Source organism: Saimiri boliviensis, chromosome 7 (assembly GCF_048565385.1).
Source record: "Saimiri boliviensis isolate mSaiBol1 chromosome 7, mSaiBol1.pri, whole genome shotgun sequence".
NCBI classification, from domain to species: domain Eukaryota; kingdom Metazoa; phylum Chordata; class Mammalia; order Primates; family Cebidae; genus Saimiri; species Saimiri boliviensis.
This window is the reverse complement of record NC_133455.1, coordinates 96,617,585-96,643,861: the sequence shown is the minus strand read 5'-3', so window position 1 is coordinate 96,643,861 and position 26,277 is coordinate 96,617,585. Positions and strand designations below refer to the sequence as shown.

The 26,277-nt window shown below is 35.6% G+C and overlaps 1 protein-coding gene across 4 annotated transcripts in view; it reads right to left on the bottom strand.

The window, feature by feature from the left end:
* The window catches only part of LRRK2 (leucine rich repeat kinase 2), a 156,698-nt gene that overhangs the window by 118,829 nt on the left and 11,592 nt on the right, over positions 1–26,277 (bottom strand). For 3 of the 4 annotated variants that reach the window (XM_074403081.1, XM_074403082.1, XM_074403083.1), the window contains 9 exons: positions 24,735–24,869; positions 21,874–22,008; positions 18,658–18,789; positions 12,135–12,254; positions 11,027–11,169; positions 10,857–10,936; positions 9,413–9,519; positions 5,310–5,439; positions 2,926–3,050 (listed from right to left, as the gene is read on the bottom strand). In XM_074403081.1, coding sequence (XP_074259182.1) covers positions 2,926–3,050; positions 5,310–5,439; positions 9,413–9,519; positions 10,857–10,936; positions 11,027–11,169; positions 12,135–12,254; positions 18,658–18,789; positions 21,874–22,008; positions 24,735–24,869 — 1,107 coding nt within the window. Of the gene's footprint in view, positions 1–2,925; positions 3,051–5,309; positions 5,440–6,434; positions 9,368–9,412; positions 9,520–10,856; positions 10,937–11,026; positions 11,170–12,134; positions 12,255–18,657; positions 18,790–21,873; positions 22,009–24,734; positions 24,870–26,277 lie in introns of those variants that run through there. The other variant, XM_074403084.1, reaches the window with a different exon arrangement.

Sequence of the window (26,277 nt, the reverse complement as noted above, 5' to 3'; positions counted from 1 at the left end):
CAGTACAGTATGGTGTCATATGGTATATAGTACAGTAGCATAGAGTAAATGGTTAAGGCTTTACCTACTAGAAGAAGGTACTTACATACTGATCTGTTTATAAAATGTGTTTAGCATGTATTTTTTACATAAAGTATAGTCCTAAAGTGAGTATTTTTAAGGGCACCCATAGTACATCTGATTGATTGTTGACTAACAATTTTGCTTCAGGGTCAATTTAAGAACAATAAAAGAAAAGAAATACTGTGTTCAAAATTTGCTTTTGAACTAAAAGAATATTATTTTATTAACTAACGGATAAGATTTTTGAGTGTCCTTTGGTTATCTTTAAAATTCAAAACCTCCCTCAAAGGAGTTAAGGCTGTCAACTTTAAGGATACTCAAAGACCTTTTTATCGTTTTTAATTATAATCTACAAAAAAATTCAACAAAATATGCAATTATATTTCAAGCAAAATTACATCTGTTAAATTGCATTTCAAAAGTAAGCTGAAACTATAAATAGGGCATCATGATTCCATTTTTATAATACTGATTGAATAGCCACCAGAGGATTGGAAAAAAAATGACTGAAGAAAGCTCTGTCCTTGAAAAAACTTCCATTAGAGTAATACTCTTATACAGAGAAACACGAAATGTCTATATAACTACAGAAAATGATAGGTTTAGGAAGATTTCATTTTAAAAGAACAAAGCAAAAATGCCTTCAAAAGATTGGGCACTTCACAGAACAAAGTATCATTCCTCATATTTAGGGATCATGATATCGTATCAAACAGAGCTCCAAACCATCTGTGAAATTTGCCCTCTCATCTGTTTCCATTGCAGGATCCCTTCAGAGGGTCTCATTTGAGTACCACTGACCTCCAAGCCCCAACCCAATCTGCTTGTATCTAGTCTCTTTCCCTGTCTATCATCCTCTTCACCACAATGATACTGTCTTTAGTCACTATCATATAGGTGTGACACTATAATGCGTAAACACTTTTAATAAACTTGGATTGACATCCACTTTCAAAAGGCAGAGATTTTTCAACACTGCATTCAAGGCCCTTTTCTTTGGGACTCAGCCTGTCCTCCCACACTCATCCCCAAGTGCTCATCTCCTTATCCTCTATGCCTCACTCACCCCTGGCCATGTGCACTTTCTTCTGCTTGAAATGTCCTCCTTAGCCTTTTACCAGGCCAACTCTATTCACCCTTCCACGTCAAATATCACAATCTCTGTCCTACTCCTTTGAAGAAATCATTTGTGCTTCTATCAATGGTCTCAAAGCCTTTTATACATGTATCTATCATGGCCCCCTCACACTGCCTGTTAATTAACTATTTACATGTCCATCTACTTCTAAGCTCCTACAGTAGTAAAATTGTGCTTTTTTTCTAATTCATCTTTCAAAACTTAACAGCATCACAGTGTTTAGAACATAAGAAGAATTTAATAAATGTGTTGAATGAATAGAGACATAGGTGTTTTAAAGGGGCTTTGGAGAACAAATAAGATGATAGATTTAAGAGTTCAAGGTGGGTGGAAGGTAGAAGCCATTGAGGTGAATGAGTACAAGCCACATGGTTATATTGGAAAAAGATTAATTCAATCACAAAGTAAAAAAAGAATGGAAATGAAGCAAAAGAACAGGTATGAAATTTAGCTAATAGTGTAATTCAAACGAGAAAAAATGTTTGAATTCAGGTCATGGCAACAAAAAAAGTTATCAGAGATGAACACCTTCCTTAGAAAATGTGGCACATATACACCATGGAATACTATGTAGCCATAAAAAGGATCAGTTCATGCCCTTTGCAGGGACATGGATGAAGCTGGAAACCATCATTCTCAGCAAACTGACACAAGAACGAAAAACCAAACACCACAAGTTCTCACTCATAAGTGGGTGTTAAACAATGAGAACATATTGACACAGGGAGGGAAACATCACACCCAGGGGCCTCTCAGGGGGGCGGGGATAGCAGGGCATGGGGGGATTGGAGACGGATAGCATTAGGAGAAATACTTAATGTAGATGATGGGGGGATGGATGCAGCAATCCACCATGGCACATGTATATACCTATGTAACAAACCTGCACTTTCTGCACGTGTACCCCAGAACTTAAAGTATAATTAAAAAATAAAAATAAATAAAATAAATAAAAGCTCTGTATTTTACACTGTAGTTATTTTTGTATAAATAAATTACTGAATTTCTTTTTTTTTTTTTTTGAGACGGAGTTTCGCTCTTGTTACCCAGGCTGGAGTGCAATGGCGCGATCTCGGCTCATCGCAACCTCCGCCTCCTGGGCTCAGGCAATTCTCCTGCCTCAGCCTCCTAAGTAGCTGGGATTACAGGCACGCACCACCATGTCCAGCTAACTTTTTTTGTATTTTTTTTTTTTTTAGTAGAGACGGGGTTTCAGCTTGTTGACCAGGATGGTCTCGATCTCTCAACCTCGTGATCCACCCGCCTCGGCCTCCCAAAGTGCTGGGATTACAGGCTTGAGCCGCCGCGCCCGGCCCTCTTTTTTTTTCTTTTTTTTTTTTATTGCATTTTAGGTTTGGGGGTACATGTGAAGAACATGCAAGATTGTTGCATAGGTACACACATGGCAGTGTGGTTTGCTGCCTTCCTTCCCCTCACCTGTATCTGTCATTTCTCCCCATGCTACCTCTTCCCACCTCCCCATCCCTCCGTCCCTCCCCCATTTCCCAATTACTGAATTTCATATTGTTTTCTTATAAAAATTAATCTAAGTGACTCTTCCACACTATCATGCAACTTCTATTTTTGTTTTTGTTTTAACAGAAAGATTTGCATTTAGTAAACAGAAAATAGTCTTAATATTTGCATAGAAAGTTGTTATTTCATGCAAAGTCAAGAATCCATTTAAATTGTTACTTCTCCCCACAATCAACTATGTAACTTACCTGGCACTATAAAATGTAAAATAGCTCGAAGTGCCTCCAGCTGCACTGTTAATGATGCCTCATGATTTTTCATAACTGTTATTATTTTAGGGACCACTGCTGCTATTGTATCCAGGGAAGCATTGCTGGGGATATAAAATTGGCATGTTTATTGAAAGATCAATCTGATTCAATGGTATAAAAATCAAACTGAAATAAGTATAGGACAGAACCAATATATTTTATCAGGAAAGGCTGTATGACAATGCATTGAAATCAGTCATATAAGCATACATAATTCTAATTGTCTGAACCTTGAACTCATAAAATAGAATTCATAGTAACTTGAGAATTATTTAGTTTCATAAAACTAACAACATCCTTCTGACCTAGGATGGAATAATGGCAACAACCCCAGCAGGCAGGTGTTATTATCCCATTTTCTGGATGAAGAACTTAGGCAGACAGAAGTTAAATATTCAGGTCTTATCACTAGAAAGTGACAGCAACAAGGCTGGGACCCAACTTGTCTGAATACGAGACAGGCCCTCTTTACATCACACTAACCTTCCATATTAACATCGCTGGACTTCTTACATGGTATTTTTAGTTTGTTTTACAGTCTTGGTTTCTCTAAGGTATTTAAGCTATTCTTTCTTTTACGTATGAGCAAGTGTCACTTGACTAGACTGCAGTAGGTACCACGAACTTTAATACAGGCAATCCTTGCTTTGCTTACTAACTGAAACTTGTGCATGTCAGAGCCATGTTCTCACTTAGCATGGTTCTGTGGACACTAAGATATATTCCTTCTTTTCCACCTTAAAGTCCCAATTTAAACACATCCCTCCATTGGAGCCTCCCCTTCTTGGGTAACCCCAGCTGGGTCCACTCTACTCTTACCATTGTCTTTTACTGCCACTGCATTCTCAGACTATATTATAATAATCTATTTACATATCAGCCCCTCAACTAACATGAGTTCTGTAGGGGCAGACAAGTTATCAGAGCCAATGTGGAAAACCCAGGACTGCACCTGTACACATTTTACTTCTAAGAAAGCAGCCAGAAATGTAAAATGGTTTGCCCAGAATCTACAGAATACTAGATCGAGTTTATTCCACTGTGTTTTTGCCTCATTTGTAAAGGTTTGCACACTTCCGATACCATTAAAATCAATATTTAAGATAAACTTTTCATCTCAGTGTTCAAACACAACATTTAAATACGAGAAATACAGCTTACGGAGATATATAAACATAAACAGATTATCTAGACTGATGTTAAAAACAGTGTAACCCTATTTCTTACAAGTCTGCAGTTATGCTACATTTCATGCTATATGCACTTCATTTATTCACTTTTAATAATAGTATAAGAACAATAGATATAATCTGTTGAGTGCTTAAAATGCAGCAGGAATTATCCTAATCCCTTTATAAAATTAATTTATTTGATCCTTACAGTCTAAGCTTACAACTTTCAAGGTTGTTATTATCATTCCTCTTTACCAATGAGGAATGTGAAGTTTTAGAGATGAAACAGTTGGCTCAAATTAGTGGCAAAGCCAGGAACATAATTAGTTTTTACTGCAACTTCTGGGCCAATTATATTTTTTTACACATGAGAGTTTCCTATATAGCCTCTTTTGGTTTGAAATTTACTCAGACAAGGCCAAATTTACATCACATTTTTTGGCTTAAAATGCATAAGGGCACAAAGCCTATTCTACAGCAGGCACCTTCTGCATCATTTTTAGTCTTTTAAACAGGTTTTTTTTTTTTTTAAGACACAAGTTCTGCCCCCTCCTACCACCCTTAACCCCCCTCATCCCACCCTGCCCCACCACCAACCACACATAGATAAAAGGATCTGGTCTCTGTTGTGCCATTAACCAGCAGCTATATAATCTTAACATCTCTGCACTTGGACTAGATATAGTTAAAAATTTCCCTAACTAAGGACTGGGAGCAGAAAGAGAAGACAAAGTTAATTCAAATGAAGAAATAATAATAAATAACATATTTGTTGTGGAAGAGCAACAATTAGAAGCCATATGCTGATTTTATCTTTTAGAACCTTCACACACACAATAATTAGAAAAACTGCCATATGCTATATGCTATACAATTACCACTTTTCAAAACACAGCCAACACCAAGCATCAGGTACAAAAGCAAACCTCAACAATCTTTCTACAAGATTGTTTCTACCATCTTGCCATTGCTTTCAGTGTTCAGATAAAGTAAGTCTATGATATTAGTGGCAAGAGATTACATTGCAAAATGCTTCAATTTTCAACTGTCTTATGTTTTTCTTTTCATTATTAGAAATATGCTTGAAATATGGATATTCTACTTGACCTGTTATGATATATTCTGCACAAGTTAATGAATCTGTATTACCTTCCTTCAAAAAGATGATTTAGCATTTTACAGCCACTTTCAGCCACTTCAGGAGAATGTATATGCTTCTGCATTGACTCCAAAACATTCAAGTATATTCCTTTCGACAACAGGATCTTTCTGAAATTAACTGAGAGATTTTTAAAATGTTACTCACAGAGATGAAAGCATATTTACATAATTTTACCATAAGACTTAGAATATTAATATAGTCCAAATTCACACATAATTTATAGTTCATTGACAGCTCAAAGATAATTCATGCTTCTTTCTTTAAAACACACGTCATTTCCAATTTTTTAGCATTTATTAACCCTCTGTTGAGGTTTTGGTTGTAACATTTTTATTCATAGAGTAGATGGTTTTAATGTAATCACCATGTCTCTGTCCATTTCGAAAGGAGTGTTTTTGCAGGAAAAAAAAAATAGATAAGAAGAAATAAATAAAAGAAATAGATAGCTATCCTTTACAACTTTATCATTTGTGGAAAGTAACTATATTCCAGCAAAAATGATTAAGGAATAATTTTCCTATTTTGTTGTTGTTGTTGCTTTTTGTGACATCATCTCTCTCTGTTGCCAAGGCTGGAATGAAGTAGCATGATCATAGCTCACTGCAGCCTTAACCTCCTGGCCTCAAGTGATCCCCCTCTGTCAGCCTCCAAGTAGCAGGGACTACAAGTGTGATACCCTGCCTGGCTAATTTTTAAAAAATATTTTGTAGAGATGGGATCTTACTATGTTTCCCAGGCTGGTTTTGAACTCTTGAGCTCAAGCAATCCTCCTACCTTGACCTCCCAAAGTGCTGGATTACATGCATGAGCCACCACAACTGGCCAATTTTCCTCTTTGTAATAAACTTCCTTCACTAAGTATAAATTTATTGTCTTCAAGTTTCCACATAAATATCAAGTGTCTTGAAGCCTCTATAAAAATAGTTCCAACATCATACACTGCAATTCAACACTTTGAAAGTGGCAGAAAAAGAAATGTAGAAAGTTTTAACTTAAGCACTGCTTTTAAAATGAGTAGTCTATTTTAAGAAGAAAAGATAGGACAAAACACGGAAATAAATAGAAACCACATACACATTCTAAAATACTGCCAGAACCTGAAAAACTCATACCTTTTAAACACATATCACACATTGAGACACAATAGAGTTGGTCACTTTGCTGGATCACATCAGAAGTTGTAATAACCTTTCCCAAAGTGGCTAGCTTCTAACCAACAAGACACTTTAAAAGAAAAAAATGACATAGATCAGTGGTTCTCAAACTTTAGTGTGCATCAGAATCACCTGGAGAGCTTGTTAAAACATGGATTGCTGGGTCTCAACTCCAGGGTTTATGACTCAGAAGGTCTGTATGGGACCCTAGAATTTACATTGTTTATCAAGTTCCTCAGAAAATGCTGCTGGTCCAGGGACCACACTTTAAGGACCACTGTCCTAGACAGCTACCCAATGTGTGACTTGAAAACTGCAAGCAACAGATCTAAGAGAAGAAATTTCATCATAACGTCACTTTAGACTTTATAGAATATTTTACACATTAATGCATTTATCAGCTATTTACATAATACTCTTGATCTCATCCACTCCATTTTAGCAGGAAGCTATCTGCTTTAAGAGGCAAAAAACAATATGCAACTCCCTGCAGGTCTTACTCAACAGTCACCTTCTTTCGTGGCTGCCCACTCACAACTTCATCGCCTCTGATGTCTAACATAACATATTCTCCTTCCTTGCTTCATTTTTTATTCTTAACTGCCTCAAATATTACATATTTTAATTAATCTTATTATCTTCCCCACTACAATTTAAACTCCATGAACCCAGGATTTCTACTTAACGAATGTATCACAAGTGCCTACAGACACTAAACACTTGGGAGCTCAATAAATATTAATTAATTAATTGAACGGGGAAAATATCACACAAGCTGTGTACAACCTTGGGACCTACATGTCTCCAAGCATGTTTCTAAATAAGCCATGCCCCGAAAAAAGCCATGCCCAACTCTGCAAACCCCAAGACACTAAACACTTGGGAGCTCAATAAGTATTAATTAATTAATTGAATGGGGAAAATATCACACAAGCTGTGTACAATCTTGGGACCTCCATGTCTCCAAGGATCAAGTTCTTCTGGCTGCCAATCTAGTCATGTTTCTAAATAAGCCATGCCCGGAAAAAAGCCATGCCCAACTCTGCAAACCCCAAGTATCTTTCAATGAGAAATTGCCCAAGAGAGTTGATGAATGAGCTGCTCAAGTTCCTCATATTTTATTAAGGCAGAACTCCAAAGACAATACAAAGGAATCTGAGGATATTTTACGACAGATGGTCAGGAACAACAAAGAAGTAAGGAACTAGAAAGAGCAGAGAACTGAACAGACAGCAGGGTGAACTCTGAATGTAACCAGACCTCAGAACCATAATAAGAAGCAGTCCAAATTTCACAAAATTATGGTTGTTTGATTTGCATATCAAAGGAGATTTACAGGTGGCTATGAATGATGTCACCAACACATACTAAAAGTCTATCTTCACTCTAAGGTGCCCAACAGAAGCCACGAAGTCCAGTCCTCATTTTCAGGAGTGAAATCCCTGTCCAGACCTCTTTAACCACACAGTAGAATATGAGAGATTTGAGAACGGCAATTCCCTCTCCTTCTCTGACTCATTATCCTGGAGAGCAGCCCCTGTCTGTCTGACAGTCCCCTTGCCACTCCAAGCATTTTACTAAAGTGCCATTGGCGAGGTGGGGTGAAAAAGGAAGAATAGGAAGACGAAACAATTTTCCTCTTTATTTGACTTAAATAATAATATAAAGAAACATGCATGAGGTGGTTTATTTATTCTTTTCCACCCTCCCCAGGTTCGCTATTAAAAGCTGATGCTTACACTGGTCTCTCTCTGATTTTCAGTGTTTCTATTTTTCGTCCTCTAAAATATCCTGCAAAAGCTGCCAAGTCCCAATGCCTTTATTACGAGTTTTTACCTAAGGATTTCTGGCAGTATTCCTGTTTATGGAGGAAGAAATTTGAGCAGCCTGAGCCATCATCTTAGAACTCACGTCTTTCTAAAGGTATATGAGGCATTTTTCTCTTCTTAATTATACAAAGCTATAAGACTTGTAAGAATCATATTAAAGAACCATTTTTTAAAAAGTATAGTGTGAAAATTTATAATAGATAATTTTACCAGATTTTGAAATGGTGAATAGCTCTCTACCTATTTCCATTTCTACGAAGTTTTCCCAAGAAAATAATAGGAACCACGTATAAAGGAAAACAGAGGAAGAAAGTGATCATTAGTGTTTATTATGGGTTCCAGAAACATCCCACTGGACAAAAACTAAAACTTTATCAATAATAAATTGGTTCATAACATAGAATACAGGCATATATTGAAAAACTACAAGCTACTAAAAATGATAATCTGGGCTGGGCACAATGGCTCATACCTATAATCCCAGCACTTGGGAGCCCAAGACAGAGGGATTAGTTGAGCCCAGGAGTTCAAGACCAGCCTGGGCAACATGGCAAAACCCCACTATAAAAAATTAGCCAGACATGGTGGGGCACGCCTATAATCCCAGCTACTCGGGAGGCTGAGCTAGGAGGATCACCTGAGTCCAAAAGTTTGAGGTTGTGGTGACCCATGATCATACCACTGCACTCCAGCCTAGGTGACAGAATGAGACCATGTCTAAAAACAAAAATTAATTTAAAACATTAAAAATAAAAGGAGATAATGTGAGAATACACATTATCAACATAAAAAAGAAAAAAAATAAAATTCGGTTATAAAAGAGTATAATATAATCCCATTTATACAAAATACATAAAATTTTTGTATATGTTATGTGTGAGTTTACACAAAGAAGTCCTGAAAAATATACAACAAATGTTTATTTTATTCATCTTTTTACCTATATGTTCATAATCCATATGTCAATATATCTCTATACATATAGAGATATTTTCATAATATATAACTGTATTAATTACATAAATTTTTCACACTATATGGCTTTTATAATTTAAAATACCACAAAAATGTGTTCCCCTTTATTTGAAAATATGGCACACTGCTTACTATTTTGTTCTAAGAGAGTTGACAGTGCATTCGCAGATGCCTGGAAAACTTCTTTTGATGAAGAATGCATCAGCATGGAGAGCATCACTTCCCTATGAGCTGGGAAACTTTCAAAAATTCAAGAAAAACGTTAGTAGTAATCTTTTAAATAATTATCTCAAATTCTCACTTACTATTATGAAATATCTTTAACAACAATTAAGAGCATATAAAAATATTTTATTGTTTATATGAATTATAGTTCATTTTTTAAGACTCAATTAAATACTAACAAAATAGTATTTTTATGTGTTTTCAAAAGCCAATAAATAGCAGAGGGAAAAAAAAAGCTCAGCAGATATGTAAAGAGATGCTGAGGAAAAAGGTAAGTGAGGAAAAAAAGAAGAGGGAAACAAGAAGGAAAAATAAAAAATTGTAAAGAAATAAGGTAGGTTTTAAAGATATACAACATAAATATGTTTTCTTTGTTTTAATACTATATTTATTTTAAAGTTGTCTTACGGATATCAAGAAATAGGCATCCTATAAACTAAACTAAAAACTGCAACATGAATCTCCCTTACCCTAATCTCCAAAATCCTTGCTCAACATGAGATTATTAAGATGCCAATTTAGCACAGTTAGAATTACAGTTTCTTGTCAAAATGAAAATGTTTAGTTAACTAGCATTTGTGTTATTAATTCCCTTATCAGCAATACATAATTATACAAATAGACTGTAAAGGTTTCAGATGTAAAGTACTACCACTTGTTTCCAAAATAAGTCATTCACAATATAAAACCCAGAGGATACCCACTGCAAATAGCATAAGTATAATCATTTGCCATAAAACACAAAGGCCCATGGATATGAAACAAACCGGATATACACAAAACTCCTTGCTACAGTTTTTATCTTTGGGAGATAGGGTCAGTCTTATAATATTTGAATAGCATTCTTATGAAACAGTTATCTGGAGACAGCAGTTTCAAATAGCCCTCTCAAAAAAGACAGGTCAACTTTGTCACATCAGATGGGAACTTATCATCGGAAGCTCTCTAACCAAATCTAATTCCTGATATTGACAACCTGCTGGCTAATCACCACAGAAGAAAAGATCACAGATGGCTCTGCAACTTCTATCACCCAAGATAAATTAATACAGCATTTAAAAACAATTAGCCAAAAACCAGAAAGAGTCTTTTGCCATTATTCATGAATTACTGAATGACTCTTGATTCTAAATCTCTCAATAATAACTCTCAAACATTCTACCTTTTCTAACTACTGAAGGTAATAAAATCAAAACACTACATATCCACTAATATTTTGCAGCAACATCTAAAACATAAATACCCATATCAAAAATATTTCTAACAATAAAAGTTATGGTTAAGGTATTTTATAGGTATAGATTTAAAATATAACTGAAAATTTCTATCATATGTAATCAAAACTACTGACTGGCCATCTTCATCTCCAATCTTCTCATGTAAACTGTTTTGGTACATAAGGAGATTATTTAGTGCCCAGCATGCGGCCTCCTAAATTAAGAGAGAAAAAAGAAATCTGTCAAAATATAAATGATTGGCAAACATAATTTTGAATAACACTAATATTTATAAGAGTCTAACCTGCACATCCTTGTTCTTTCTATGCCACGTTAACGCTTTGTAACAGGCTTCCAGCCAAAACAATTTATCTTCTTCCCCCTCATCATCATTCTCCTGATTCTCATTCTTTTCCTCTAAGTCTTGATTTAAGAAAATGGTCTCAGCTTGAAAAAAATTAAATAAAAATATTATATATATTATCTACTTAACAGTTTGACCAACTTTAAGTCCCTATTTTGAAATATTACCAAAAGAATGAAGCTTTAGCAGAAGCCTTGGTCAATTACAAAGGTCAATTTTAATATATTACACACCTCATAATACTACCATTATATACAGATAAATGATAAAATGAGGAAGAGGGTATCAAAAAAAAAACTAATAAACTAAAGGAGGATTATTTGAAAAGATCAGTCCATTGCAGCACTACTCACAATAGCAAAGACATGGGATCAACCCAAATGCCCATCAGTGATAGGCTGGATAAAGAAAATGTGGTACATATCTACCATGGAATACTACGCAGCCATAAAAAATGAGATCATGTCCTTTGAAGGGACACGGATGGAGCTGGAAACCATTATCCTCAGCAAACTAATGTATGAAGAGAAGACCAAACACTGCATGTTCTCATAAATGAGAGCTGAACAATGAGAGTACATGGACACAGGGAGGGGAACAACACTCACTGGGGCCAGTTGGGGGGCAGGGCTTGGGGAGGGAGAGCATTAGGAAAAATAGCTAATGCATGCTGGGCATAATATCCTAGGTGATGGGTTAATAGGTACAGCAAACCACAATGGAACACATTTACCTACATAACAAACCTGCACATCCTACACATGTACCCCAGAATTTAAAATACGAATATAATTTTTTTTAAAAAAAGAGCAGCTGCTTAATAACAAAGCTAAATCAAGAATGATAAAAAGTAAAACTCTACATCAAGATGTGTATACTTGTCACAACTGTTAAGTTTCCTTGAAAGTATCTTCTCATAGAAAATGAGTTACACAGTACAGAAAAGGCATTGAATGCTTCCTTCTGTACATACGATTCTCTTGTTACAATGTTCATATTTGATGTCAAATGCATCTGTGAGAATCTCCTTTTTAGTGAAGTTACTTACTGAGAAGGGCCAAACAGCTGAGTGCTGAGATTTGTAAGGCTGCGTTCTCTGGGTACTGCTGCACAGCTTTCACCACAAACTCATGGACTTCATTTAATACCAGAATATTAAAAAAATTACCTAAAATTTAAATGAAACGTTAGCTGAATTCTCACCCATGGAAGTTAAATACCTTTAACATATAACACTATTTACATCAATAATTTTGAATAGTGATGAATATTTATTGCCATTTCAACATTTACTTTAATTAAAATAGCTTAATATGATTGAGTAAAGTTTTGAAATTTTATTTTATGCTGTCATTTAATTATCTTACTTAGGCAATGGAAGTGACTGAGCAAAAATAATAAGACTAGTTGGGGTTGTGTTAGCTGCATGTTGTCTGATTCCCTCTCATGTCGTGTCTGTTACACATGGCACCACAATATCCATTGTATAAAATAACTTAATTTTTCTACCTTTTAAAGATGAAACTTTTAAATCCATCTTTTAGAAGAGGCAATATTAAATCATTTTGCTGAAAAACCCTTCTTTCAATTAAAGGAATACTGCTCAGAAAATTCATTGTCATGCTTACCATTATTTGATCTTGTCTATGATGATCTCAGAAAAAAAAACAACAACAATAACAAGATATTTCACCACCTCCAACTCAGCCCAGGAAGAACTGCCATATCTATTTATACCCACTCTTCTGAGAACTAATATGATATCCAATAATCTAAATCCTTATGAGGAAAAACTTTATCTGATATCCCAGAAATATGTACCTTCTTCCATTTGGCTTATTTGTAACTCACCAACAGTCACCAAGCTTTTTTCTAAAAAAACTGAAACTCTTATTCAGCTATAAGTGTAACTAAGTGACCTGTGAGATTCAAAGCCAGAAATGGAAAAAATCCTGGATCATAAAAAATCTAAAGCCCAAACCAAATATTCATCAATGGGCTCGCAGTCAAAAGGCAGTTGAACCAAGTAGAGCGCGCCTTTACCAACGTCTGCCCGAGCTGTTGCCTCTTCCACATTCACCCACCAAGCAGACGTGCTTCACAGCCCTTAGTGATCACTAGTGCTTTCAAAAAGATTTTCTTCTACTTTTACCAGCCTGTCTAAACTTGGGTTGTCCCCATCACTCTCTTCACCCTATTATATCCACTCCACTGCTGGGAGCTGTTCTGTCATTGTCTCACTGTGTGACTCCGAGAAAACGGCAGGATTGTCTGAACTTTATGTTCAGACAACTTGTGTGAAAATACACAGTAAACTGTACAAAAGCTCTTAAATGCATTAAGCCCATAATTAGATGACATAATTTGGCAAAACGTTAAGTATTTATTTATTTGCTTGAGGTTTTAATTTTAACTATGAAGAAAAAGTTAAGAGTTTTATTCAGCTTCTTTTGAAACAATAAAGCAAAAATGAATTATCTACTCATTAAATGGAACAAATAATAATCCACTAAGAAATAAATAAGAGAAAAAAGTATCTTTACCTGAAGATCAATTTGATCACTTTTTATTTTCAAAAAATGTTACAGAATAATACAAAAGTTACATATAACATGACAGTTGCCATGGTTTATTTAATTTTTACAGTATGATATCAAGCACCTTTAATGTGTCTTTTTAGACCAATTTGGCAGTAAGGTAACATTTCCCTAATCACAAAAACAAAACCACTTCTTCCTCTGGCTCATTTCAAGAAATTAAAGTGAACTCACATTTTAATGTAACATGTGCAAGTTATAATTTGACTGTGGTAAATTGTAAAACATGAAACAGAGAATTGTACAGGAGTGTGCTACTCTGAAACCTAGATTAAAGAAATTGACTTTGAATTAAAACATTATCAGGGCCGGGCGCGGTGGCTCAAGCCTGTAATCCCAGCACTTTGGAAGGCCGAGGTGGGTGGGTCACGAGGTCAACAGATCAAGACCATCCTGGTCAACATGGTGAAACCCCGTCTCTACTAAAAATACAAAACATTAGCTGGGCATGGTGGCACATGCCTGTAATCCCAGCTACTCAGGAGGCTGCGGCAGGAGAATTGCTTGAACCCAGGAGGCGGAGGTTGCGGTGAGCCGAGATCGCGCCATTGCCCTCCAGCCTGGGTAACAAGGGTGAAACTCCGTTTCAAAAAAAAAAAAAAAAAATTATCAGAAATCAGCCAGATTGTACCACTACAGCCTTTTCCTGAAAAGTAACGAGGAAAGTATCACCTGACAGAGATAAACTAATAATCAGCTACCATATTTTAGAAGAAATACTTCTTTGGGGATGAAGAAATCTGGGTTATCAGCCTAATTTCAGCCCTTACTGCTTAGATGATCTTGAATAAAACACAAAGACTTGTCGAACCAGAGGACCTCTTCCGTAAATGTGGAAATAATAACCATATCCCATCTCCCAAGACTGTTGCATGGATTAAAAATACTGTGTACATATGCATATATGCAAACAAAGTATTTATATTTGTATATATATACATGTATATATATTATATTTGTATATATAAATGTATCTATATATACTTTTGCATATTTGTATATATGTGTATTTATATACCTTTATATATTTATATACATTTGGATATATATTTTTATGTATATTTCTATACATTTGTAAATATATATTTATATGCATTTATATACAATGTATATATATATATGTATACATACAGTATACAAGTAGATTCATATATATGAAGTATATAAGTATACATATACTTTGGAAACTATGAAAGAAATGTGAAAATATTAAAATATTATCTTACAGTTTTAGTCATATAATAACATTCTAGAAATGCATATCAAGGAAAGAAACCACCAAAGTTGTGCATGTAAAATAGAATTCAACTTACAAAAAATTCATTTTAACTGAAACTAGGAACTTTCCTAATGGTAAAATCAATTTCCAAATTATACAGGGAATATAGTCATGATACCAGAAGTGAAAATACAAGTTGCTAAAATGGAGACATGCCAATTAGTTTTTTCAAACGATTAACAATTTTCCCTGATAGTAATGATGAAAAACTAAATGCCTATTATAATAATCCTAATTTTGCACAAAATATTCCTGGTTATTCTTTTGGGAAAATGTCATCAGAAGCAATTTCCAACAGTTAACAATCATTTCTTATTATTCACCAACCACTCACTTTTAAGTGCATTGTTTTGCTCACTCACAAAAATATCAAGGAAATTTCCAAGGTGTGTGTGTTGAGAGGCAGGGGTAGTTCAAAAAGAAGTTGAATCAGGCCAGGCGCGGTGGCTCAAGCCTGTAATCCCAGCACTTTGGGAGGCCGAGGCGGGTGGATCACGAGGTCAAGAGATCGAGACCATCCTGGTCAACATGGTGAAACCCCGTCTCCACTAAAAATACAAAAAATTAGCTGGGCATGGTGGCGCGTGCCTGTAATCCCAGCTACTCAGGAGGCTGAGGCAGGAGAATTGCCTGAACCGTTGCACTCCAGCCTGGGTAACAAGAGCAAACTCCGTCTCAAAAAAAAAAAGAAGTTGAATCAAAAGCTCTGAGTTCAAAGCCAGAGTAGCCTTGTGGGAAAGCATGAATTCTGGCACTGCATTAAACAAACTAGTTTCAGACTCTCTCCAAAGTAAAGTAATTTAAACCACAGTAAGCCTGGATCTTAAGACCCTAAACTGCTACCAGGTCAGTCCTGTGCTCTGGCTATTGGAAAACACCTCTGAAGGAGCATCTTTAAGTCCTCAGGATGCTCAAATATTAAGCTCAACCAAAGAGAAACTCACAAGCATACAAGAAATCAAGGCTCCATGACTGACAGGCAGTAGGCCTAGAAGCTGTTGGTTTAGACTCCACAGAACTTTATATATAGTTAACAGATACAAAACACAAAATAGCTATGTATTAATCATTAAAGAAATAAAAGAATTTTTTTAACAAAAAAGAAAGGATAGAAAAGAAAAAAAAAAAACGAAAAAAACAAGATTAAACAAGAGGCTACCAAAACTCACCTGGTATGTGTGAAAACAAAGAGAGAAAAGTTTTAGAAATGTTTTCAAAAATCTAATAAATGACCAAGTTGAATTTATCAGGGAGTGCAAAGTGGCTTGGTATTAGAAAACCTGTAGATGTATTTTTTCATATTAACGAAATGAAAAGGGAAAAAAAGACTTACTACATTTTAAGTATATTTGATAAAATTTAATACTCATATATGATTTTTTTAAAGCCCACATTGTAAAAATAAAAGCAAACAAGAAATAAAATAAAATTTTTTAACAATTTTTTTTTTAATTTAAACTTTATGAGATGCCTTATTTTGGATGGGAGAATACTAAAATGTTCTGTTTAAAATCAGGAAAGAGTAAGATAAGGATGTCTACTATCACTGCCTCTATTTAACATGTAAGAAGAAAAGGAAATAAAGAATGTAAGAAGCAGAAAGGAAGAACTCAGACTGTCATTATTACAAATTATATAACTGTTACATAGAGAACTTAAGGGCATTTAGAAACAAATTGTCAGAATTAACAAAAGAGTTCAGAAAGGTAGGTTAGCTCAATATACAAAAATCATTTGCGTTTCTTCATGAAAACACAGTTCAAAAATATGATTTTAAAAGAGACATTTATAATAACAAAAATAAGATATGTAGAAATAACTAAGATGTACAAGTATAGAAGAAATTATAATATAAATATGTCAATTCTTCTTAAAATAATCCACATATTTTGTGCAATTCCAGTCAAAATCCCAATAGTGTTTTACAGAGAACTGAACAAGTTAATCCTAAAATTTGTATAGAATAGTAAAGGCCCAAGAAAAAAGTCAAGCTGTGCCTAAAAAAGAATGTATAGTGACTTGACCTATTAGCTTTTCAGATATCAGGACTTATATAACTATTCATATAAATAGTGTTATATTGATTCAGACAAATCAGATTAATGCACCAGAACAGCAAGAACAGAACATAAATATATATTTGATGTACCACACCACTGGGAAATGGGTGACTCTCTAACATAAATTGTGCTATGATGATAGCTAGCTCTCCATATTGAAAAAAGAGGGGGAATGGGTTCTTACTTTACAAAAAGAAACTGCAACAGTTTAATAAACGAGAAAGAGTTAGAATAAAATACACAATACATTTATTATCTTAGGGAAAGGGAAGATTCCTTAAATAAAGTAACTAATTATTAAATTTAACTATATTATAAAAGCCACCATAAAGATGGCAAAAGGACATGCTATAAGTCAAGGGAAGGTATTTTCAATACATATAATCTACCACCAAGACATTATTATCCAGAATCTATGAATCAGTTTTAAAAAGACAGACTATCCTGGGAAAACTATTGATAAATGACAGATTGCATATTTCAACAAAGAAGGACATACCAATGGCAAATAAATATTTTTTAATATTCACCCTTATTTACATTTTTATAAAAACAGATAGTAGTAGAATGAAACAAGAAAGAACCCAAATATCCATGGATAAACAAATGGAAAAATAAGTTGTGGTATATCCAAATAATAGAATACTACATGCAACCACATGTAGAAATATTTCCGATTCTTATAAACATAGTATTGATATTTGAAAATTACAGAAGACAATATACAGTATGATTACATTTTGATGAAGCAAAAGCAGGTAAACAATAACAATTTTACTTAAAGAAACATTAAAATGTAGTAAATCATATTTATAAGGCAAAAGATTTGTAAACACAAAATTCTAGAGTGTTAACCTCTATGGAGACAGCAAAGGCAGGAAGAAGACCAGTTTAGCTTCCACTACTGGGAATACGCAATATTTAAGTTGGATGGTGAGTTCTTTGCATTATGCTTTACATTTATACATATCAATTCTTACATAATTATATTATAAATTTAACCATAACAATAAAAAACTCAACTATAGAACTACCTCTATAAAAATAAGATTAAGATAATACTTTTTTTTTTTCTTTTTTTTTTAAGACAGAGTCTCACTCTGTTGCCCAGGCTGAAATGCAGTGGCATGATGGCTGACTGCAACCTCCACCTTCTGGGTTCAAGATTCTCATACCTCAGCCTTCTGAGTAGCTGGGATTACAGGCACCTTCCACCACGCACAGATAGCTTTCTCGTATTTTTAGTTTCACCCTGTTGGCCAGGCCAGTCTCAAACTCCTGACCTCATGTGATCCAACCACTTCAGCCTCCCAAAGTGCTGAAATTACCTGCGTGAGCCATTGTACCCAGCCAAGATAATACTTCTTTTACATTCTACACTTCTATTTCTGACACTCTTTTTAAAATACCATCTAGGCATAGCAGAACAGTTTGTTATATAGTATTTTTTTTAATTTACATTTTCTGGGACTTTACAATATTTTCATTCAAAGTATGTCAATATGCTACTTATCTATCATTATGCAACATATATATGTTTTATATATGTTACAACATATATGTTTACATATATAAAACATATATATTATATGTACATCATACAGATTGTGATGATAGATTAACTAAGAAACTCACCTAATGTAAGCCTATGGAGCAAGCAGCAACTCACTTCTTGAATTTTTTCATTGAAAGGGAATGCTTTCATAGCTTCCACCACAATATTGTAACACCTGACATTGCCACTCATGAGGACTTCCACATTATTGCCTGAATTTGAAGAGATCATAATTATCAATAAGGTAACCATTTTCTCCTTTCAAATCTGCATACAAAGACATCTTATATTGATTATAAATAGAGGGCAACATAATGATTGCATTTCCAAATTTAAACATCATGTTCTGTCAGCAGCTGTAAAAAATGCTATGCTGTTTATTGATAACATAATGGGATGTAGGACTCATCTTTATCATTAAGGAAAAATTATTTTATTCCTGCTTCTCTTTTTTTTTTTTTTTTTTTTGAGACGGAGTTTCGCTCTTGTTACCCAGGCTGGAGTGCAATGGCGCGATCTCGGCTCACCGCAACCTCCGCCTCCTGGGTTCAGGCAATTCTCCTGCCTCAGCCTCCTGAGTAGCTGGGACTACAGGCACGTGCCACCATGCCCAGCTAATTTTTTTTTTTTGTATTTTTAGTAGAGATGGGGTTTCACCATGTTGACCAGGATGGTCTCGATCTCTCAACCTCGTGATCCACCCGCCTCGGCCTCCCAAAGTGCTGGGATTACAAGCTTGAGCCACCGCGCCCGGCCCTGCTTCTCTTTTTTTGAGATGGAGTTTCACTCTTGTTACCCAGACTGGAGTGCAATGGCGCGATCTCGGCTCACCGCAACCTCTGCCTCCTGGGTTCAAGTAATTCTCCTGCCTCAGCCTCCCAAGTAGTTGGGACTACAGGCGTGCGCCACCATGCCCAGCTAATTTTTTTGTATTTTTAGTAGAGACGGGGTTTCATCATGTTGACCAATGGTCTCGATCTCTTGACCTCGTGATCCACCCGCCTTGGCCTCCCAAAGTGCTGGGATTACAGGCTTGAGCCACCGCACCCGGCCCTATTCCTGTTTCTTGGCATAAAGCCTTAAGACCAAAAAAAGAAAAAATTCAGAGTACTTTTAGTACTGAAAATGAAATGAAAAGTACTGGAGATAAAAGTCTGAAAATGTAATGTATTGGTCATAAGTTTTCAAATAAATATATTCAAATAAATTGGAGGGTCTATTTCTTAATGAGGCTCGATCCCATTGGATAATGACTTTTGCATTGTTTGTTTTCCCCAACCACAGAAATAAAATCAGGAATAAGTCACCAGACAGAACATTTAAAATCAACTATGACCCATTTCCTCCAATCCAGAAGAGCAACCAATGTACAAGGCAGCAAAATCAAGTTTCCTGAAGGCTCCAAAATAGATGGAGAAAAGATGGGAGAAGGAAAGAGGGGAGGCATAATATTAAAATACGTATCCAAAGGACAAACACAGGTGAAACAGAGAGAAAGGAAAAACTCTACCAGGAAAAGCGATTAATCAATTAACGGGAGTGAGACATGAACCTACATAGAGAAAATAGGTGTATCTCTGCATGAAATGTTAACTATTTTTTTTAAAGGCTGTTTGCAAAACATTTTAGTTTCTTTTTTGGCATAGCCCCAACTAATCAACTGCTTTCACAAAAAGTGTATTATAATGCTTAAACCTAGAAAAAAATTTAATAACATAAGGAAATGGTCTGTTAAAGCAATTATCTGCTTTGACTCAGAACAATAGACTTAAAGACTGAAAAGCAAATGTTTTTCAGTTAGAATGAGTGTTTTAAAAACTCTTGACTTCTTAATTTTTAGCTGCTACTCTCTTTGACTTTTGCATTATGAATCAACACATTTTTACTGGAGTTATGTCAGATGTGGGTGAAAAACAATGGATTCCTAAAACCGCCAGCCCAAAATAAATAAATAAATGAATATATATAGCCAACGAAAAGTATAATGAAAAATACATTCAGTTTGTTTGCAGTGATGACTCAGAGAGATATAAAAGCATGTCCTTTCTCTATTATTGTTCAGCCCCACCCACTTTCCAGTGTTTAATTTCCTTTGGATAAGAAAACTTTGTGATTTTATAAACATCACCAAAAAAAGGCATTCTTTCACAAGGGCATTGGGTTTTTACCCTGCCTACACTGAAAGCTCACACCTTCAGACTAACATAGTAATTTCCATATCTGAAACCATAAATGCATATTACATATAGTAAACAACATACAAATAAAATATATATTTTGTAATAATCCTGTCAGTGATTTTAGAATACTTACTACATACCACGTACTATTCTACATTGTTTAACTCATTTAAGCCTCAAAACTTCACATGTGTGAGGATAAAAATATCACTAGATAAATGCATATATATATTCTGTACAAACCCACACAAGTAACACATGAAATACAAAGTGTTAATGGGCACTTAGAAAACAAAACAGAATATGAGCCATTATTTTAGCCTATTAGCAATCACTGGTGGCATACACATCAAATTAGTTTCTTCTGATTAATATTTTTGGTGAAAAATCTGGCTAGATTTCAAAACATCATTAAAATGCTCATCAAGAATCAAAATAAAATTCAAACGCCTTCATTGGCTTTTTAGGCCCTCCATGCTCTCCACTCCATGTCTCTGGCCTCATCCTCTGCCTCTTATCAAGCTCCTTGCCTCCATCAATGAAACACAAATGGATATTAGGGGATGTGCATGCACAGTGGCACACACACATGCATGCCACATTCACACTCATAACCCCACACCTGTACAGAGTTATTTTTGTCTTCCTGAAAGTACTCTGCTTTCTCTTGAGCCAGCATCTTTACACTAACTGTGCCCACTTTCTGGGCCACTTTGCCTGCATTCTCACTTCAGCTCATACCTCCTTGCACAGGAAACTCTACTTATTCAATCTTTGCTAAGAGACATTGCCTCAGTTTCTATTTGTTCTTCTAACTCTAGGTACTTCTGTCATTGTAATCACCTCTGTACTTATATGTGTTCCCACATTGTACTAGGAGCTCTGAAAAAGTAAGGAACATGTTTGTATTTTCCACTATGGTTTCCCCAGCACCAAGCCCACAGCCAGCTTCAGTATACTGTCAATGAATGTAAATTAATTAAATGAATAAATGAATGAATGGGTCTGCCATCCACAAGTTTCTAAACAATAAAAATATTGTTAAAATATACTCAGAAAGAGAAATACCATGATTTTTCAGATACAAAAAAGAAATCACAAATAAATGCTACTTACACGGAATCGCTAGAGAATGTAAACAATGCAGCACATGAAGCACAATTTCCTCTTCTTCTTTAAAATTTTTTAATGCACTTAGCAATATCATATAATCTTTGTTCTCAACAAATTCAGTCAGTTGCTCCTCTGAGACTAAAAAATGAAAGACAAAAATACTGAATAAGCTTAAAGATGAGATAAAAGTTTATTCAAAAATTACAATATTCATGATAGTTGTATAAGATATATCAAGTATGATCTCCTTAAATAATATAATACATTTTTGTAAAAACAGCCCTTCCTAAGAGTGATATAATGGGAAAACAAGCTATGAAGATGAAAATGATTTTGTTTTGGCCTATGCTAGCTACTCTATGTTTTCAAACGTAAAAGTACTAGTCAGCAAACAGTTCTCAGAAAAACAAAATTATTTACAATTTCACTTGGGAAATTCTTTTTTTTTTTTTTTGAGACGGAGTTTCGCTCTTGTTACCCAGGCTGGAGTGCAATGGCGCGATCTCGGCTCACCGCAACCTCCGCCTCCTGGGTTCAGGCAATTCTCCTGCCTCAGCCTCCTGAGTAGCTGGGATTACAGACACACGCCACCATGCCCAGCTAATTTTTTGTATTTTTAATAGAGATGGGGTTTCACCATGTTGACCAGGATGGTCTCGATCTCTCAACCTCGTGATCCACCCGCCTCGGCCTCCCAAAGTGCTGGGATTACAGGCTTGAGCCAACGCGCCCGGCCTCACTTGGGAAATTCTAAAGAAAACTGACAGTGACTAATAAAGAAGGCCACCTGGAACTGGACATATTGCAATACATAAAGGGAGGCATTAATGTAGACTGCTAAAGGGTAGCTCAGCTAAACCTGTCGGTGCAAGAATTGTGAATTTGAGCAAATGGCAAGTAATCAAACTTTGAAATACTCTCTTACCGGTTTTCCATCAGACAGTAAAATACACATCATTGATTTTCACGATTAAAGTCATTTGATCAAGCCAGTAAGTTCCATTTGGAATCATTGTTACTGGGCAAGAACCTCAAAAATACGTATAAAATTCTAGTTTATCTAGCCTGAGAATGGAGCCAGAAATATGTTAGAAAATGCAGCACTCTAAGCGATTAACATTAATTTTTTTAATTTTATGTCAGAGTGTCCCTATATACTTATATACGTAATGTGAAATTGGTTAAGTTTTTCTAACAAGTGAAGGATATCAAGGGAACTTTCTCACTTTATGGTCTAGCTTCCACAGTACACTTCCAAATTCTGAAAATTAACTACATGGTTGCCCCTGAGTCCTGGAGAACTTGAATCTCCTGGAAAAAATCAGAAATTTTTCTCCTCTACATTTACAAGCATAACCCTCTCAGAACTGATGATTTTTCTACTGAGAAACATTCTTCTTTGTAACATTCCATGGTCTATCTCCAGTGTCCTAGATGGACTAAACAACACTGGTGAGAGAGTGATGTTAGCCCTTCTTCCATGAATAAGAATGTGCCCCTAAGCTTCCACACACAAGGTTATAGGCCCTGCAAAACAAAAGAACCTCAACTTCATCCTAATGGTCATTAAAAGCTCAGTTGCAAGATATAACATTCATACAAGATAGCCTGAAAGACATTCCTTACTTGCAATAAACTATCTTCTACTTCACGGTGTATGATTATCAAAGAGCTGGGTACCAGGCCCATGCTATTCTGACTCTTGACAGAGTCACTCTCACTGCAATATGCTTTGTATTCCTTGCAAAATGTATGTCCTTTATTGTCTCATCTAGGGAGACCCATGGAAAGATGTTTCTCAGATCTCCCGGGAGACAAATTGCTTCTCCTGAGTAACAGATTTACTTTTATCTTAAGGAACTTTGTAATCAATGATATTAACCTCTTTTTTTTTTTTTTGTCAGATAGGAAGCAAACAGACAAATTTGTGGCCCACCCCTTTGCAAATATGCAGGACCCTAAGAACACAGTAAACTTAACCTAGCTTTACACTGTTGTCCCTTCACCCATTTTCTCATCCATTCATCCATTGTGTTTACTATTGTGTATTATAATTATCTATAAGCTGTTTAATATCCTTCAGGAAGGAGACAGGGAATTCAAGAGTTATCAGGTGATCTATCTCATTCTGGAAACTACGAGAAATTAGACTGGTAAACTGATAACTGACACAGGGCCTGCATAAATCATTCTTATCCTAAACCCCGAGCACAGTTGGCTCTCATAACGATACAAAAGGGGCTCTCAAAATAATTGGTAATTGAACTGCACTGTCACAAGCTCTGTGCCCTCAGGCAGGTTGCTCACTTCACTGTTCTGACCTGCTTCCTTCTCAGGCCACTGGAAAGGCTAAACAGGGACTCCAACTAACTCTAAAATTACATGATAATCTCAGTTATCAATCTAGGGCCAGGCTATGAAATGCATATTAGTCTTTTTCCTGAGGGACACTTCCTAAACCTCCTGGCTTTTTATGCAGAGCCTTTAGCAATTTCTAAGATTTCTGATGATGACTCAACATCATAAACCCAATGTAACCCAGGCTTGGCTTAACAGTTTTATTTTTTCTTTCCTAACACCCACACATCCAGTTTTCAAAGTAAACCTTATGCCTTGTTAAGCAATTTAAGAAAGTCTATTCCAATTGCCTGATTTATAACCCATGAATGAAATTCACTCCACAATAACAAGCAATACTTCTAAATTAACCCCATTCCTCACTTTTGACAGACAACTCCCACTTCTTAATAAATAGTAGGATTTTAGACACCTTATTCTTATTATAACTGTGTTCTACTTTTCCCAGTATACGTTTTTTTTCCTTATATATACTTTAAAATAAGGAATTTGACATTTTAAAATACCTCTCTCAAACAGCACATGTAAAGCTTTGCATCCAAGTTTCTGGACTTCATCATTGGTTGGAAATGAGTGCATGGCATCAAAAATTAACAAGAAAATATCACTTTCTTCATCCAATATCAGCAAGGTGATTTTACCTGTTTTGAAGAGATTAATATGTTCTCAGTAAACAGCTGCTTTAACATTTAATGTGTTAATTTTTACATGAAGACTGTGAATTGTTTGTAGACCCATGGGTTTTTGTGTTTTTGTTTGTTTGTTTGTTGATAGATCACTTAACTGCCCTGGATGTGAGACTTATTAAGCTCTAGATCTTTCTAAATGAGAGAAACTTCCAGTTCACTTTACTATAATGTTATGAGTCCCAATCAGTACTTCTAGCCTAGACAACTTGTCCCAAACTCCTGAAATATATTCCTATGCCTCTTAGACAACATCTGAATATTCCACAGGTACCCCAGACCTAGCCTATTCAGGTCCCCTATCTTCATCAATGGTACCATAATCCAATAGCTACCCAAGAGAAACTCCTGAGTCATCTTCCTTCTTCCACCCTCCTTTTCTCTTCTCATTCTCTATCCAAATAACAAATCAATTCATTACCAAGTCCTTTAAGTATATATTCTACCTATCTTGAAAATTCCTTTTCAACAAAACTCCTTTTGAACAAAGCACCTTCATTCCCAATGTGTTTTGTATTCTCATCTAGAATGCAAAAACAGCTGCTTAATTGCTCTACAGGCCCCAGTCTCTACCCAACTAGTTTATTGCCTGCATTGTATTTCTAAAACACAAATGCGCAACTTGCAAATCCATTGCTGAAATCTAAGATCTTCCCATACTCCTTAGTATGAAAAACAAGACCCTTCACACGAGTGACTACAGTACATGTATCTCCTCAGCCCTTCATCCTTCCACACATTGTCTTCACTCCAAATACGCTACACTCTGCTGGATAAACACTTTCTTTGGTATCTCTTTGTACTTGGATGAACTGCATGTCATACCCTTGCCTTTTGCTAGACCAAACATCTTTTATCATAATCCAAAACATAACACAAATAACATCTATTCTGTCAATAAAAATAATAATACCGGAATAGGAGTGACAGTACTGTATGAGGCTAACTTCGATATATTCCAGTGTTGGGAGATTTTCAGATTAATAAATCCTCACCTTCCTGTCCACTGCCAAATGGAGAATGAATCCCCCTCAAAACAAAACAAAAAAAAATGCCTCCCAAGGATCAGGTTAGACTAAATGATGGTTAAGATGAGTGCATGCTGTACAACACGTTCATGAAAAGTTGTGGTGAAATGCTGAGTACCACCTTGTTTTTCCCTCATGCTCTCGTCTTCCTTCCTTTTTCTCCCACAAGGTCTTCACCTCTTAGCCGGGTTGATGAGGACTGATGAGAACATTTAAAACCTTCCCACCCACATGTCCAGCCTCTGCCATGCTGTCCTCCCAGGCCTCTGCACCCATGCTTCTCTCAACCTAAAAAGCCCTCCCCTACATGGAAGGAAACTCCTCTCAGCCCTTGA